This window comes from Podarcis muralis, chromosome 3 (assembly GCF_964188315.1).
Source record: "Podarcis muralis chromosome 3, rPodMur119.hap1.1, whole genome shotgun sequence".
In the NCBI taxonomy this organism is placed as follows: Eukaryota; Metazoa; Chordata; class Lepidosauria; order Squamata; family Lacertidae; genus Podarcis; species Podarcis muralis.
Genome location: NC_135657.1, coordinates 88,586,889 through 88,605,451, shown reverse-complemented (window position 1 = coordinate 88,605,451; position 18,563 = coordinate 88,586,889). Strand labels below are relative to the sequence as shown.

Here is an 18,563-nt window from a genome sequence, read left to right as displayed (position 1 = left end):
CTCCAGTATTGCTTATTGAAATTATTGGACTCTTCCCTAATATAATCTTCCAGAATGTGGAAAGAAGTGTATTTTTGGTATTACTGCTCTTCATACTAGTATTGTGTCAGCATCCAAAGGGAACCACCACAATAATCTCAACCATCTGTTATACCTACGAACATGGCCAAAATGTAACTAAGCAACCAAAATAAGAAATTTGGACATTTCATAAAGTGCAACATGGAGTTCTCCAAGTAATTGGCAATGTTCCTCAGATTTACAGAGTTTCCAGCAAGGATTTGTTTAAGATTTTCCATACAGAGCTGATACAGAAAACCAAATATACAACCACCACCATCAAAAGACTCCTTACCAGAAATAGAATGTGAAATGCAAAAAAAAATATCAAAAAAAATCACAGGCCTCATACATTCTGGGCAAGAACCAAATGCCTTAAGTGGCATTAACAATAATAAAGGCCACGTTGCTTAACTTGGAGCTCATTTTCTTGAGATTTCTGGAAACCTTCTAAAGGCCCATAAGAATTAAAACCAAATTCTTTGAATTCATTATTACCAAAGTCAAAAGGAGATGAATGGTTTTGGGAAAAGACCCAAACTTCTGCTTCAACATTTTAATTTGCCCTTACTTTAATTGCCTGGTAAAGTAACTGAACTCATTTGAACCTTTTAAAGTCTCCCTTCTAACACTTTCACGGAACAGTACTATAAATGTCTATTCAGAAGTTATGTGCAGAGAAGCTTATTCCCAGGGTGAGTATGGGCACTGCAGACTTACTCGCAGTACTAATGATAACCATCCATCCACATTTTTGCAAGAACTAACAGGAACAAGATATTACATTTCTTATTTCTCTTTGGGTGGGATACAGTTACATATTGTTTTACCCCAAGGAGGAAGCCATTAGACTAGCTAGTGAGCAATTAACTGCATTCTTCTTCCCTCTACTCTTTCTTAACAAAAATCAGCCATGTGAACGAGGGCTCGCTGCAGCTTGCTCTCGTAATGCTGATGTGAAGATATCACATCAGAAGTGAGCGAGCACAGCATCCAGAACTCATTTTTTTTGTTTTTTAATGGCTGAAACTATTTTAAAGAAAAGACAAAACTAATCCTAACTTGCCATCATTTCAGTTTCTGAAACTTGGATTATATATCCTTGTTGACATTCTATGCCCCTTCTGTAATAGCAGGATTAACAATTTATGACGCCCGACTGTAAGATTAGAAATTGCTGCACAAAAAAAACAGTAAATTATAAATTTAAGACAAAGGGTTGCATTGACATATTACTTCTGTAGCTTTTTCAATAAAAGGTATGGATCTTCCCTGAATCCTCCTTGATTGGGAATTCCAACTGTCACCCCTTACTCGTGATCCTGATGTTAATAATGAACATTTGCCACCCTTAATAATGTTCTGATACAATTCTAATGTCAGTTTTGCATTAAAATTACTATAGATGACTAAGTTTTTAGTACTCACAGGCTTACCATCTCGACCAGGTTCTCCAGGATAGCCATGATTCCCAGGTTGTCCAGGATCCCCCTAGGGAGAAAGCAAACATATTAGAACAGAACAGAACTGAGAAGGTTGCAGCAACTAAATGCTGCACAATACCCCCACCTCTAACAGATGCTACTCAGAGTTTCAACCAACCTAAACAGGAGCCTAGTACAGGGCTCCTGAAAGGAAGGAGGTGGTTTCAGATGCGGACAAAGGAATGGAAGTGGGTGCCCTCCCCCCCAGCTCTTCTGAAACCTTCACACGCTGCCCTATAAAGTGGTAAAAGGCTCGTGGTTCAGGGCTAGTTGTCAGCCTTGAAACTAAACTCTTTATTGCTTCCACAGGTGGAAGGAGTGGGTGTTTCTCCTGGGAAAGTTATAGAAAATATATCTTTTCCACTCCTGAAATCTTCTGAAATAACACGGAGAAGAGGAGTTTAACATTATAGTACATATCCCCCTAACCCTTCCAGGGTTTACCGTATATATAAATATGGGGGAGGTTTCTGGAGAGTGTGAAGGGAAATATGTCCATTTTCCTCTTCTCCCTTCTGAAACCTCCTCATAAATAGTGCAGGGAGGAAAGGTTGTTTTGCCTCACTCTATTCTGACATAGTAAATTCTGACGCACAAATTTTCTGCTTTGTGTGAAGCTCACAACCCATAGATCTGCATGGAAACTACAGTGGAATTGGTGTGGCCATCTTGCCTTCTCTGTGTATGTGTGTGTTTCCCCAAAGGGTTACCTCATCTAACATCAGCCACACATGCTTCTTCTGGAAAATGAAACAAACCTGTCATTCTAGCCCATTCATTTGCCTGGTGCAGCTTAGGCAGGTATAACCCCTAACCAACCACCTCTTATCTCCCTCTGTTGTTCATTCATGGAGGGCCAAGCTAATGTTAATTGTAGCTAATGTTAATTGTGTGGATTAAATTCATCTGCACATTTTTTTCAAACTATTAATTACCACTGCAGAGGGGCCCAAGCAACAGAAAGACCACAGGATATGGGTAGGGGAAGTTTAACCCATCCCATTATGGCCCCAACATAAATCACCCCTGAAGGTGCTATTTACATTGGTGCCAATGGAAACTTCCCTGCTAATGTAAATATAAACTGGGGGTGGGGGGTGGAATTGATCGGGACAATGGCAAGCTTGAGCCTCCCTGAGGCTGACATTTACATTTGTAAACATTTGCATGTTAACTGTACCCACATGACTAACACCATGTCTAATATTTCCCACAGGGGCCTTTCAGCCACAAGAGAACCTGATCGCATGTTGCCAAGTTGGGGTGGTGGGTTGCAAGTGAATGCACCCATTTGCTGTTCATCTATATTTTGGCACTTCAGGAAATTATACTTTCAAAGTCATAAAAACTTGGAGGGAAGCCCAGAAATATTTCATGCAACAGTTGTTCTTTATAATACAGTCCTTAATCTCTCAGTGCAATACATTCAAAGTGGTTGTGGTTCTGTTTTCACAAGATATGTTCTTCTGCTTCATATTTAAGATGTTACAGACTTTTATAACATGCATAACTACATAAACATGTTCTGAAGAGAAGATGTTCAAGTGGAGACTCAGGGAGTTGGCTGAGTTGAGATCATTGTCTTCTAGAGTATTTGAGAGTGTCAGAACATCCATTACAAGAGAACATTGGGTGAAAAACTGAAGATGGTGGGGTCTGCCAGGGGCCATGTCTTCAGCTACAACTGTGTGGTCCAAAACCTGGGCAAAGTTGCTTGGCCTTAATTTTGCAGCTGCATTAAGTCTTAGTACTATGCAGAAAACAAATAACGAGGTAATTGCTACATTCTAATCCAACATTATTATAATAACCCATTACATTTTAAAGCTATTCTTAAGATCTCTGACTAGCTGACGATGGCCCAAATGAAGCATGCCTCAGTTCATTTTACAGTGGTACCTCTGGTTACGTACTTAATTCGTTCCGGAGGTCCGTTCTTAACCTGAAACTGTTCTTAAACTGAAGCGCCACTTTAGCTAATGGGGCCTCCCGCTGCTGCCGCGCAATTTCTGTTCTCATCCTGAAGCAAAGTTCTTAACCCGAGGTATTATTTCTGGGTTAGCGGAGTCTGTACCCTGAAGCGTATGTAACCTGAAGTGTATGTAACCCGAGGTACCACTGTATTCTCCCACCTCCACTCCTAATACACACTTAGATTCCAGAAACTGTAACAAATTTTATTCTAGGGAAAGTCAATAAGCTGCCCCTCCAGATGTTGTAGAACGCCAGCTCCAACCAAGCTCAGCCAGCATGGCCAATGGTCAAGGGTACATACACTCTCACCAACTGACCCCTAGCTAAGAAGAACTGATAGCAACAGTAACAGCTTCTTTTAAACAGCCATTCTCTTTCCCATTCTATTCTAACTTCTTTTTAACTTGACACTTATTGTTGTTTGATCTTATGTAAACAGATTTGTAAGGTCAACCTGAAAAGCAGTATATAAAACTGTAAACTAATAAATAATAAATGCAATTTTTGCTTTGGGCATTTAAACTAGAAGGGGGCATACAAATAAGGCATTATCATCATAATTTGTGTTATGGCCACAGAGTTAAACATAACGAAAGCACCTATACATTATGAAAAGCTCCACTCACTTTGGGGCCTGGTGGTCCTTGTTTTCCTGGAGGGCATATACAAGGAGGTGGTGTAGATCCTACATCACTTGGTCCATTCATGCACTACCAAAAACCAAAAACAATTTTCAATCATGCACACCAAACCAACTTTATGCTTATTAACAACCTACTCCACAAAGTCCTTCACCCCTGAAATCCCTGCTGAAATCTACCATGTTGGCTTGACAGTGATTTCATGATACCAATGTATGATGAGGAAATCAGAGAGTGGCCCAGTTCACAGGTAATGCTAAGCCGAACTATTCCATAGTATGAACAAGCAAATGTTCAGGCTCCCGGAGAGGGGAATGTGTCTGCTTTTCTCCACTCTCCCCATTTTGCTGCTGGAATAGCATGCCATCTGAACCTGGGCTCATGGTTTAGCTCTCTAAGTGCATATATTTTCTTAAATTTTAAGCATATTCCTTCTATGACAAAGCAGACTACATGAGAGAGATTCAACAATGTGAGAACTAAATGCCACTACCCATGTAAAAAATAGTTTAATTCTGAATGAAAGCATATAATTTGTATGCCAAATTCAGTCCAAAATGATTTAACACACACACCCCACAAAAAGGTCGCACATATTATTCACAGAAGCTGAAAATTGGGGGGGGGGGGATGTTTACAAAAATATCCTCACTATCCCAGACAAACAGCATGCTCTTACCTGGTGATATATTAACAAAGGAAGCAAGGGGGGGGGTGATACTAAATACTACCTTAAAGTCCATATGAATAGGCATGTTTTTGCCTACCTCTCCATTCTGGAATAAATAAATAAATAAAATCAGTTCAAGACTTTAGAAAGCCTGCAGAAATTGTTAAAATCAAAGCACATATAGTTGTAAAGGTAAAGGGACCCCTGATCGTTAGGTCCAGTCGCGGATGACTCTGGCGTTGCGGCGCTCATCTCGCTTTACTGGCCAAGGGAGCTGGCATACAGCTTCCGGGTCAGGTGGTCAGCATGACTAAGCCGCTTCTGGCAAACCAGAGCAGTGCACGGAAACACCATTTACCTTCCCGCTGGAGAGGTACCTATTTATCTACTTGCACTGCATGCTTTTAAACTGCTAGGTTGGCAGGAGCTGGGACACAGCAAATGGGAGCTCACCCTGTTGAGAGGATTTGAACCACCGACCTTCTGATCGGCAAGCCCTAGGCTCTGTGGTTTAACCCACAGCACCACCCACATCCCATATAGTTGTAGGTATGTATAAATATGAACCTTTTAATTACACTATGTCACATGTTACCAGTGTCTCCCTGGCATAGAGAGACTTCTGTAACAACCTCTAATGGTAAACAACAATTTCTCCAAAACACATTTTGCGGAAAATTCTGTCCTGAAGGAACTTGAAGACTGACAGATAGAAGAGTTTTAAAAAAAAAATTTAAAAATCCTAGACAGATAACACAATTATAGCACAAGAGTTCTTTCTTTCTTTCTTTTTTCTTTGAGAGAGAGACAGAGAGAGAGAGAGAACTCTCTTAATAGGAGAACTGTCGTCCCCACTATGATATGGGTTTGTTTGTTTTTTATGAAAATGAAAAACAAGCTTTGCCAAAAATAAATAAATCCTATCATACTCACAAATCCAGGGATCTCACAGGCTGTTTCTCGGTTATTTTGTTCTGGGTCACAGTAGATCCTTAACTTTTGGACATCAAACTATAACACGAAGATTATGAACTCATTAGATACCCATTTTTGATGCTTTTAATTAAAAACAACAGATTCCTGAGGAATTGGGAGAACTGGATTTAAGAGTGGAAAAATGAGAAGCAGATAGAACCGAAATTGGCAGAACCTTCCATTCATACTCATGAGCACTCCAACCAAGTATCTTGAGCCTCAGGTGCTCCAAGGGGAAATAACCCATTCTGTCTTACTCATACTGATTTACAGCACTATTTTACAAGTTAGAAACATATAAAGGTCATTCATAATCAGAAATAACATCCATAATCTCTTGGAATATCTTATATTCTAAAGTCCATTTCATAACAGCTAAGGAATTACTTGTAAAAGGGCAGGTTATTTGTGTAGCAGAATGCAAACGTGGGCAGAAAGTGCTGAAAGTTCCTTAAAAACAGCTCAGACTCACACATTGGTAGTTTATGCATTTACTTATTGTACACCAAGTCCTCTGTAATGACACCAAGGTCAATGAATGCAAAAGGGAAACAGCTGCTTACAACTCTTATATTCCCCTTGCGCAAACAATTCACACTGGGTATTCTGTTCTTCAAAAACATTCAAGGCAAATACTGGTTTGGTCCTGACATCTCACTAAATAATGGTTTATGCTAACCACAGTTAAGAATCCACACCATGGTTTGAGCTACCAAACATACAACAGGCTTATTGTTTGTTGATGTTAATCTGCTTTTGTTTTCCATCTGTTCACCCTCATTCACTAAACTTAATTGAACTTGTTCCAAATAATCATGCTTAGGATCAGGCTTAAATCTAAACATTGGGTAGGTGTAACTGCATTCCACAAATGTAGTATTCTGAGCATACATATACCTGTACAGTCTCCTCTTTCCCAGAATATTTTCCAATTTGAGTTACTCCACTGATATAGATCCCTAAAACAGGACGCAATGGCTTTATTTCAGTTTCTTGGTCATCTATATATAACGTAACATCTGCTTCTGTTACTAAGAGACGGATTTGATGCCAGCCTTCATCAAACAATGTCTAGAAAAAAGGGAGAGAATTGTAAATATATATTCAACATTCATGTCCCTAAATGTAAAGACATAAACTAATACAAGTTTCAAAACTTGCTACCACCAGTCTGAATTAAGGGCTCAGCCACTAAAGTGCATTATCTACTATAACAACTTAAAGAAATGGCCTAATAATTATATCAGACTGGGGGAAAACCCAAAATTATTTTTGGATTTTCCCATTATTACATGTAGGTGAGTTATAACCATGCCAAGCTACACCTTTCCAGCTTGTGCTTCTCTAGAAGATAGCTAGGCATAACATTGATCTCCATCTTCTTTATAGAGATTATGTATCTATTTTTGTATTTCTATCATACTTTCCTATACCAAAGGCATAGAAAGGGGTGTATCTTTGGCGATCACTCATAGCCGAGTAAGATTGTCTTCCATAAACACGGTTTTAACAGTGAGTCCGTAAGTGAATAACAAAATAGAAGAGCAACCTCTGTGTGTGTTTGCTTGTGTAATATACATGCACACACGCACACACACACTTTGCAGATGGCATCTATAAATTGATCTATATATAAACACTAATTGCTTAAGTTAGTTTGTGTGGGAAAGATAACGGCACAGCTAGCACTGCACCATTTCAGATTACAGGTTTTCCCAAACTGTGCCACGAAGGAATCACATTGTACAACATGAGCAGGGACGTGCCACCAAAGGTGGTTTCTGGGTTTACTTCTTAAGTTTTCTAAAGGAACACAGGCCACATTTTATGTGGCATGCCGTTCAGATGTGACAAAGAGGAATGAATGTTTTGTCCTCAGAGATTCGTATTCAAGCACTAACTTCAAAAAATGAGAATAATCTCTGATGCTTTGTTATAACCAACAGTGAAACACTGGATCACTTCACATTCAAAATCACAGAATGGATAACAGATATATCAAGACATGAGTGATGTCTTCTTTACCTTCACACGGGGTGCAGTAAAAGTAACAACCTGCGTATCATTTACTAGGCTTGTTGTAGTAAATGACAGCGTTCTGTCTTCTCCATTTACAGTAACAGCTATTTGCGGCCTTCCATCCAGGCTTAAAATCCTCCACAAATCCCATGTTTTTCTGACTTTAAACCTCTGAGTGGATACAAACACATATGATGGTGGAAGGCCTTCAGGAAAGACATTCCTAGAAAGCAATTTTTTAAAAAAAATTAGCAGAACATACACTCTGAATTCCTAATTCTCAAACAATTATCTGGTCCATTATAAGGAAGTCTTATTTTAGTTAAAAAGGATATAAACTTTAAAAAACAACAACCAAAAACTGTACCTTGTCAATTCTGACAAGTCAATACGTGAGGTTACTTCATAAGCTTTCGCATTGGTAGATGGAATCTGGATTCTCTTTTTCACCTTTTTCTTCACACCTAAACCTAGAAGTATATCAAATCCTTTTTCATCTCGTGATGCCACAGGAATTCTTGTTGGGCAAACTGATTCTGAAAAGCAACCAAAATACACACAATGTTTAATTCACGGATGTAGTAACCGACGTATAACTTTGAAAGCATAAGGTGCAATTTTATACCATTAGGCTGGTGCACAAGTAATTAAATTATTATGTTGTTTGAACTGAGAGTCCAGTTCAAAGCATCCTTTGGAAAACTTAATGAGAAGCTCACCATTGACTTTAGTGTGCTACATAAATTGGAGATAATGAACCTATTTTCAGCCCAAGGAAAACATTCCACCAAGTGGAACCTTCTAGGGAGCACCCCAGTGATGTGTGTGACACCAGTAGATGTAGACAGATACATACCACTCTCCATGCAAGGAAGATGTAGAATCACAGTTCAAGAGGACATTTCTAGCCAGCTAAAATCACAACAGGAGGGCACCCTGAGAGATCTGGTCTGGGAGGATGTGGCTTGGGTCGAGTCCTGTGGACCAGACAGAGGGGTGTGGAGGCTCATATCCAACCCTTCAACCTAAAGTTTCCCACCTCTGACATAAATGTGAACTATGGTTATTTGAGCATATTTTTTTCCTATGTGAAATATCAGGACTTTTGGAATGCCATTGTCACTGACCAGCCCTGTATAGTTTTGATGCTCAAAACCATTTTACGATACTCTTAAGTTTTCATATATGCAGTGGGTATATATACCTGAACCACAACTATCTGAGAGAAGTTCTGTGTGAGCGTGCAAGGGGCCACCAACATGGAGGGATATCAAGATAGTGCAACAGTTTGTTTCAGCAGGAGGCCAATTTGTGCTGGTGTGATTAAAATCTGTGAGCCACACGTTGCCAAATGGAGAATTCATCTTCTTGCACTGGGAGGGTGCAAGCATTAAACAGGCTAATCCTACACAATGCTGCCATGTTGTCACATAAACTGGTGCAGGTTAAAAGCAGAAAGCCACCTGCTTTAAAATTTAAATTATGAGGGTGAAAGACATACTTTGCTGCTGTGAAGGGACTGAGAAACACAACATCATTAAATTTGAAATGCACCAAACCTTGCTTTAGCTTTATGAGCTGCGGTGAGCCTCAAGTTTATGCACTTCTCCCTCTGCTCTTTCTGCAAGAAGAGGACACTAAAAACTTCCATTTTTGTTTTATAATAAACTGCAGTCTTCTGTTATGTCCAAATTCAGGAATCTGTAGTTTAATCTTACTATGCTTCATTGACAAACTTGGATTCCTCAGTTTGAAGGTAATACTATAAAAATTACAGCTTTCAGTCTGCTCTGCTCATACTTGAAGATAGAAAGGAGAATGGAGGGTGGTGTGCCAAAGCTTGCCACAGCTCTCTCTCATAACAGGAAACCATGGTTTGATAATATACCTGAACTAGACCACTGTTTACACTTTCCCTTCTAGAGCTATTGGCAAGCCAAAAAGTGGCAGACCTTGTGCCAGACACTACTAACTCCTCTCTGTTGCTCCTGTCCTAAGGATCCATTCTAACCTTTTGTACTGGTAGCCCTTCATTCTACAGTCCCTCCTGGTATAATAAGGATTATCCACTGAAGAAATCCACTGAAGCCCCATTCTGCAGACCCTACAAAAAATCAAGGGCCAGACACAGTGAAGCAAACTACAAACTACTTGCATTCAACAAGTTGTGTTTTGACTTCTTTGCATTCACCAAGACTGCGACAGACTGGAAATGAATTTCATTCTAAAAGAATGTGATATGAAAAAAAAATTGTAGCTGGCTGAATGCTACTTAAAAAATAACACAAAATACAATACTGGGCACTTAAGGTACAATGTTAAAAAGGAATTTTAAAAAGTAGGAATGTGCCAACTTTTATTTGCACTGACACAGAATTTATGGGGAAAGCTCTCTTGTTAAGACTTTAGGGGATGGAGAAATGAAGATGTGGAACTAATCATGATTTTGTAGCATGCTTTGCTAAGATGCAAACATTCAAAGCGCTGCATAAAATGGGTCTTGTTTCAGATACAAAAATAGGCAACCCACTCTTTCGTTGTGAGTTGACTAGCCACCCATTTTCACAATCAGCTCCAGAATGGTAGTTGCTGTTCATACTGGAAGCCACTGGTGCCATGAGTGCAAGCAATCACATGAGAACTGGGAATGCATTCAGAACTGAGTTTTGGCATGCCCCGTCAGGAAATACTAAACCCAGCCCCCCACCCTAAATTTCTGCATATATGCCATTATCAAACTCCTTCTCATCATGGTAATGACAGTTCAGCAGTCAGCAAGACCAACAATCATATCTCTGGAACTGGTTGGGGAAATGGGTTTTTAATCTCAATTCCTGTTGAGAGACATGAATTTAAGGGCAGATAATCTGTTCCCAAATATGTCATTGTACAGTAACCTATTAGGCAATGACAATGGAATGCTTACAATTATACATGAAAGCAAACATCTACTTAAAACAGAAAGTACAAATAATCATAATAAGGTATTTGATTAATAAAGACACCAGTACAGTTTGTACACCGCAAACCATTTTTTAAACATCAGAACACAGCTGCAAGGTTTAGAATGTAGTTCTGCTATTACTTAAGAATCTTGATATTTTATTGTCATCTTACTAAGTCCTTTAAAACAAATCCAGTTTTTACATTCAATCACAATGGAAGTAGCAAGCCACATGCAGGTTAACAGAAGGCAAATGATTGCACCATCCATATTCATGGTTCTTTAAAGAGCAGCAGAAGCAAGAAATATGTGGAGAAGAAGTCCTGACTCAAAGAGCTGATACTGAGGCTCTCTTGATTCTAGATACAAAGGTGAGGAGGGCCTTGATCAGATCTCCTGTAGCATATGCTCCTAGGATAAGTGTAGATAGGAAGTGGAATTCAGATCAGAGCTGGGGAAGGAAGCCACATGGTACATATCTATTTTGCCCCACAAGGCAAACAGCAGTTCTAGGAAAGTGTGACTCTGATCAGAAAATAGCAGATAAGGAAAAGGGTTAACCCAGGGGTAGTTAATGGTATGTCCTCTCTATTGGCCATGCTAGCTAGAGCTGGGAGTTGTAGTGTAGTTGGACTACATCTGGAGAGCATCACTTGGCTATCATTAGGTTAATCCCTTTCCAGTACAGACCAGTCCAAGCTGGGCCCTCTTTATGGCTCATTTCACCCTTTTAAAGGGCTCGGTTTACCCTTAAAAGAGCAAACAAACGGTGCGTCCATCATGGATGAACAGCTGCCTTGACTCATCTTGTTCCTTTTTGGCAATGCTGGAGAGAATTGCAGTCATGGATTTATTTCTGTTAAGTGTGCAAAGTGCCAGCACCTTTAGGAACAGCAATGTTTCTGACTTGTTTTAAGGATTTTTAAAAATTATAATAAATATTCAGAGAACATTCTGAAATCTTATGCATTGCAGTGGGTACATTACACGTCAGGGGTCTGGATCCAAAGGCGGCTTTCAAGTCACAGAAGACTCTTTCCATGAATGGAACAGAACCTTTGGATCCTACCCAGGATCTTCTCTTTTCAAAACATAGAAAGAGAGCAGACTTCAAGTGCTAGGGCTTAAATTTCATCTCACATCAAGCCTGAAACACAGCTATGTCATATAGTTTATTTTAAAATCCCAGAGGGCAGTCTCTGCATTGCCAGGGATAGCTGTAGCACATTATGTGGGGAATATTTTGAATGTCTCTGAAACGGCCCCAAGTATCCTTTGCCAGCAGACCTCTGAAGCATAGGGAAAGAGCAAGAGGGATGGGCATGAAAGGTTCTGAGGAACATTGCAAAAACAACTTTGTGGTAGAGTAGCTACACACAACCCCCCTGCAAAGAGAGAGTACGTGGAGGGAGGGAAAGATTTTTCAGTAACACGACTGGATGGGAAACCCATGAGCCTCTGGGTGTTGTTGGACTCCAACTCTCATCAGCCCCAGCCTGCATGGCCAATAGTCAGGAATGATAGGAGCTGTGGTCCAACAACATCAGGAGAGGCAAGGGTTCCTCATCCCTGATTCAGTCATTCCAATGGCAGGGTCAGAAAAGGTCAAGCCCGGCAGTTGCTTTCTGCTGATGCATGATACTACAAAAGCATGGGAAGCTAGACTAAAACAAACCCATTACAAGGTAAGTAGGCACACAACCCTACCACAAGCACAGGTAGATTCTGCTTAGGATGAGGAACATTGTGTTGTGTTGATGAGGGCTTGCTCCCATCTCAGCCTTTTCAGTTTCTGAACCAACCAAAGACCAGAGTTTTTGACCATACCAGTGGTTTCAACACTCAATCAAGTAACCAGTCCCTCTTGGGCCTCTCCACTCACAATGGCTGAGCCATATTATTTATTTAGTATTTTTATTTATTGAATTTATATACTGCCCTATAACCTAGAGGTCTCAGGGTGGTTCACATAACAATATCAATATATAAAACCACAACAAATATAGTCAATATAAAAACAACAACCCAATAACCCCCCATAGTCATCAGTTCACCGCTAAGGCTGCTGCAGAGTCTTGGGGAAGGTCAGCCAGCAAAAGTTTCATATTCTTAACCACTAGTCTAGACTTGGGAATTGCCAGATGCGATGATTACAAAGTCTGCCTTGGCAGTGAGCTTCATTTCCTCACTTCTCATGCAAACGCGTTTCTCTTTCATACCAAACCTGTGCGTCCTTCTGCTGTACACAATGGTTCCTTGTTCAGATCTACTGAGTGGCATTAATTAAATTATATCTGCCCTTTAATTTGTCAGAAATAAAACAAAACAAAACAAAAATCAGATCCATACATCAACTTCTTATCTAAGACTATCAGGGTTCTGATTATTAATGGACAGCTCGCAGACCATCAATAATCCTGTACACATAATGGAGCAGCAGGCACATCCATACATCTCCCACTGAGTGGGAGGATATACGTAAATCCTAGAAAAGGCCCATTTCTGAAACCCTGGTGAGCTCCTGGCAGTCAGTGGAGAGGAAGTAGGGGTGGGGAACTGGATCCAGATGTTGGGTCAGTATATCACCCCCACCCCGTCAATCACATGTCGCAATGATGTCAGGTGACTCAGTTTTGCTCACACATGGGCAAAGGGCTCTATAGATGCCACCAAGCCACTAACTGATAGTGTCTGCAAACCTCCTTTCAGCCCAGTTGCATCTTTACCTGACAACAGCTATAAAACTGGTGGACGTGGCTTGGCTAAAATGGCCTCCTGAGTCAAATGGGGAGGTCTGGTGGGCCTAATTACACCCAAGGGCCAGAGATGCCCCACCCCTGAGCTAGAGGGAGTGATGGCCTGCCTGATGGTATGGCAGCTTCCTATACACCGAAGTACTAAAATAAGTGAGGCCAGCATACCACTACAGCACATCATACTCCTTAAAGGAAAAAGAGATTAATGACTCTGCAGAAAGGCATTAATATTTACCTTCACAGAGTTTCTGCTTTATGACTTCTCTTATTCTGGATATTGCAATATAATCTTCAACATAGAACACATATGTTGACGAGGGCTTGTTGGCAATGGCTCTTAGTTCATCCTCTTCCGTTTCTGACCCAACTCCAATGGCAAACAGAGTGATCTTGTTTTTTCTTGCTTCAGCTGCCACTTCTTTGACATCATCTTGTGACTTTCCGTCGGTAAGTACCACTGCAATTTTTGTAAGGAACCTTGCAGATTTGGCAAATAGGTGATCGATTGCAAACTGAATGGCTTTCCCTGTTCTTGTATTTCCACCCAAGTATTGTATGTATTCCATTCCTCTGACGAGGTTTTCATTTGAATCATGTGACCCAAGTGGGATTTCAAGCACAGGATAATCACTGTACTGAACTACTCCAACTTGAATGAACTTTGGTCCAATGTCAAAGTTACTTGTAATATTGACAAGCCACCTTTTGACTATTTCAAAGTTTTCTGGGCCAACACTCCAGGAGCCATCCAATATGAACACTAGATCTGTTGGGGCAGTTCGACAACCTTAAAAATGGAGAAAGAGAAGAGAGAGAAACAGAAATCAAATTCAGTAATCTGTATTGAATGTAATCTTAGTGTTTTATCTTCAAGGGTCAAGGGCATGATATTTTTGCAAACATTTATGCCATGATTTGGTGGGATTGAAACAAAGTTAATTGAAGTTAGGTTCCACTTAAATCAGTGGGGGAAAGTTATTCATGACTTAAGCTCCACTGATTTCAGTGGGTACTGAATTCAACTAATCAGCAGAGAAATTCTAAATAGGGGGAGCTGTCATAAATTACGTTGTCTTAAAATAAACTGGTGAAGTATGCTAGATCCAAACTCTGTTCAGGAGCCCCAGGGAGGGGTAAATACCAGATGAGCTGGCTCCAGCCCAGCAGAGAGAAAAGGAGCCAGCAAAACACAGAGCCAGCTCAGCCAGCATTACTATGGGAACTGCAGCCACCTTTTTGGTGCACAGAGGAGAGTCCACAAGTGCCCTTAACAGGTGTATATGGACTGCGATAATGCTCAAAGACAGCTCATGGGAAGCAGCTCAAAAGTGCAAGTGTAAGCATGAAGATAAACAGGGGACAGAGTGCACGTGGCATCCCTATAGACACTCACCACAGCAGCCAGACAGCAGGCACTGCATGCCACGCACCGGAAGGCACACTCACCGCACCAACTGCACTGTCACAAGCAGGAACAGCGCAAAACGGCACAACCAGATAGACAAACACATGCGAAGCACACTCTGTACCCAACATCGCCCCACTGACAATCAGCTCAAACATCCGCACAGGCTGCTGCCACCAGCCGCACACCCCTAAAGAATGGCACACACAGGGAGATGCCAAAGGACAGTTCACTGAAAGCACCCTACGAGATGCTTATGACTAAAGGGCAGAAATGGCAGGGAATACATGCACTCCATTTCTAAAGCCCCAGAAGATGCCCTTGAGGCAGATGTGGTGTTGACAACCCTGGGCAGAGGCAACAAGTGCCTCCCCCACAGCCCCAGTGCAGTTAACATGCACAGGATTGTGCTGCATTTCTCACCAAAATTAACAGGCCTTACATATTTCATGACTACAAAAGGTTCAGCCGGATTTAAGGAAAACCAGCTTTCTTTGAGTTGGAGCCTCTGCTTCCTGTTTGTGGTCTCATCACCTGAGTATTATGAGCTTTTCCGAAAGATGTGCATTGAGCTAATATTTTCCCATTTCCATCTAGTGATTTTCCAATGGATTTGGCCTCCAAATTTTTTTTGCAATGGTTTTGGCAGGGAATAGGAAAGAAACAGTAGCCTAAAAACAGATGATGGAGCCACCTGCAAGTTTCTGTGTCTATAGGTATTTTCTGCTTGCAAGCCATGCCTCAGGTGGTTGGATTTTGTGTGTGTGTGTGTGTGTGTGTGTGTGTGTGTGTGTGTTTACTAGACCTTCGTTGCTTTTTAATTGTTGGTATATAATTTGTCACATTTTTCTGATGTGGTATATATTGCTGGGCTATTACATCGAGAAACGAGAACTTTCAAACAGATGTGGTAGTCATTTGAGTGAGGACAAAATACAGCAGTACGCATTGCTTTTCCATCGTACGTAGGGAGTGCTTTAAACCATTCAAAACTCTGCAGAGTGGTTTGTGGTTATCATAATGCACTGGAGAGAAACCACAAGCTCTCAGACATCATCCGTAAATGGTCACACCTAACCACATCTGGTTGTGTCTAACCACACAGTATTTAACTAAATTCAAAAGTGCACCAGATTAACACACATCCTAGAAATATCTTTCCTGTGCCTTCATTTGTTATTGTATCCGCTACATTGATCACTCGGCATGACATACTTAGTTGATTGCTTCACCTGAATTAAGTCAAAAGACATGGCCAATGATCCAGAGACTGGTACCTATGTGGGTTTTCTTGCTTTTCTTCTGTCCATGGAAAACACTCTTCATATGCAAAGGCATTTCCCATCTAGATGTTGAGGGTGTCTCAACAGCTGCTGGACAGCAGCCAATGTGCAGCAGAGTGGACTACAACTCCTATCAACACTGATCATTGACCATGCTGGCTGAAGCGAATGGAATACATAGTCCAAAGTACCTGGATTTTGCTACCCCTGCACTAAAGTCATATTTGGACGCCCTTCTTCAGGTACATATTGTGTATGAGGTGAAGCAAGTGACAATGGGGGGGGGAGGCTTAATCAGTGGTAGCATCTTGCTTGTGAATGTTCTCCACAGGGAGACTTGCATAGTACCCATTCTGACATCTCATTGGTGCTAAGCAAATACTTTTAAAAAATTTTCCAGGCTTTTCCATTTTTTGCAATGTTTTATCTACTATTCTTTTATTTTACTTTGGTCATATACATCTTATTTTTAAAAAAACTTGTAAGCTACTTTGGAAATATTTACATTAAAGGGTGGTCTATAGATCTTTTTAAATCAATCAACCATTTGTCTGTCTGAGGTTTAAATCTTTTGAGCGACTGTAAATAAAAAAATCCTACTGTAAAGAAAAATAATCCTACAGGGAAATACAGACCTATCCCTTGAAGATAACTTACTAGTGAACCTGAATTCCACAATTTTTATTGCTGGCTTCAACCAGTTATAATGTATAAAACAGAGTACAGCTTAGCTTCAGTGTACTGTTAAATAACCTCAAGCCTGCCACATCGCTTCCCCACAGCATCATTCAATATAATTTTCTCTGAGATGATTTAGAGTTCATTGAGGGTAGCTAAAATAAAAATAAAAATGGGCTGCATATTGCTCAGGGGGGAAAAAAACTTTAGCTCTGTCACAAAGCTCACATGCAAAGGCCATCCAAGGTCAATTCCAGACCTCAAAACAGTGCTACCTAAACACAAGAAGGACGTATAAGCATGCTTGGAGGATTTGAAGAAATACAAAAAATTATTTAGGGTGGAAAACAAAAGCGGGGGACCCAAAACAGTCCAATGAATAATGCTCATTTGCCACAGACTGCCGAGTGACATGTAAGGCAGAAAATAACTTACAGGGGAAAGAACGTGGAAAGGGGAACAGCTGATTGGCCAGAACACAAAACAGAATCACTGAGCACTGTAACATTTTGTTGCAGGTCCCATTTGTGAGACATATATTTTAGAACACCTGCTTGGTGCACTTGCTCTTTACATTTTAGGTGTACACTCCTCTTAAATAAAAGGTTAAGTTACACATAAAACAACATAAAGACTTGATTCAGGTGCCACAGTCCTGCCATGCACCCAAATACTCTCTCCCCTTTCCTCCTCTCTTCACACACCCATAAGCTTTCCTGTCTTGTTACAATTCAGTTTGCCATGATGTCCAAACTAGGAAAGTGTGGTGTAAATACTCTCCACAAACCAGGTTTTCAAACATGAATTGCAACGTGGCTTGTTTGGAGCACACAAAGCAATTTCCTGGATCAGATGTTACTGCAAACTGTAGTTTTAAAACCAACAAACAAACAGGAAGGTTTGATTTATCCACGTATATGAGGGAAGGTGGATGGGAGAGGAAGGAGGGAGACTACATAGGCACATTGTGCATCCCAGTCCAACAGACTGTGGTCTGTTGAACAGGGAAGATGATGTCTAAACTAGACCAAGTGTAAAAAGGACCCAAGATAGAACAGTACCGCAGACCCAGGGAAAGACTGTAATATTGTTCTGGGGCCAGAGAAGCTGGGGGATTAATATAAGTACTTATTTGCACTATACATTTAAAGCTGCATCAAGCCACTTTGAACAGTCTTGCCCCACCCCCCCACCCCGGCAAAGAATCATATTGCCCACACAAAAGCTACAATTTCCAGAGTGGTTTAACAATAAACTCCCTATTCCCTGGGAACTCTGGGAATTGTAGCTCTGTGAAAGGAATAGCACACTATACTTCTCATGATTCTTTCAGGGAAGCCACAACTGTTTTAAATAGTATGATACTGCTTTAAATATATAATGCAGATGAACCTTAGGTTTGTAAAGATCTCTGATCCAAGCTGTACAAAACCAACATTACCTTCCTGTGGGAAAAGCGGGGTAAGAAGTCTGAACTTGTCACTTTTGAACTGTCATGCTACGTAGCTTAAATATGGTACCTTAATATAGTCCCTAAAAGTACGTTTATAAGGTATGTAAATCTATCTCCAAAGATATTATCAAGCGCATTAAAATATTTTAAATGAAACCATTACAATGAAAAATTGCTTACACATTATTTTAAGGAAAGAAGGAACCTCATGGAGGAGAGAA

The 18,563-nt window shown here is 40.6% G+C and overlaps 1 protein-coding gene across 1 annotated transcript in view; it reads right to left on the bottom strand.

Annotated features, from left to right (window-relative positions):
- Positions 1-18,563, bottom strand: part of COL21A1 (collagen type XXI alpha 1 chain) — an 84,987-nt gene that overhangs the window by 50,571 nt on the left and 15,853 nt on the right. Inside the window, exons 3-10 of the mRNA XM_028722621.2 lie at positions 13,759-14,310; positions 8,191-8,359; positions 7,830-8,046; positions 6,702-6,875; positions 5,763-5,840; positions 4,927-4,935; positions 4,145-4,228; positions 1,489-1,551 (exon numbers count right to left, since the gene is read on the bottom strand). Coding sequence (XP_028578454.2) covers positions 1,489-1,551; positions 4,145-4,228; positions 4,927-4,935; positions 5,763-5,840; positions 6,702-6,875; positions 7,830-8,046; positions 8,191-8,359; positions 13,759-14,310 — 1,346 coding nt within the window. The remainder of the gene's footprint in view (positions 1-1,488; positions 1,552-4,144; positions 4,229-4,926; positions 4,936-5,762; positions 5,841-6,701; positions 6,876-7,829; positions 8,047-8,190; positions 8,360-13,758; positions 14,311-18,563) is intronic.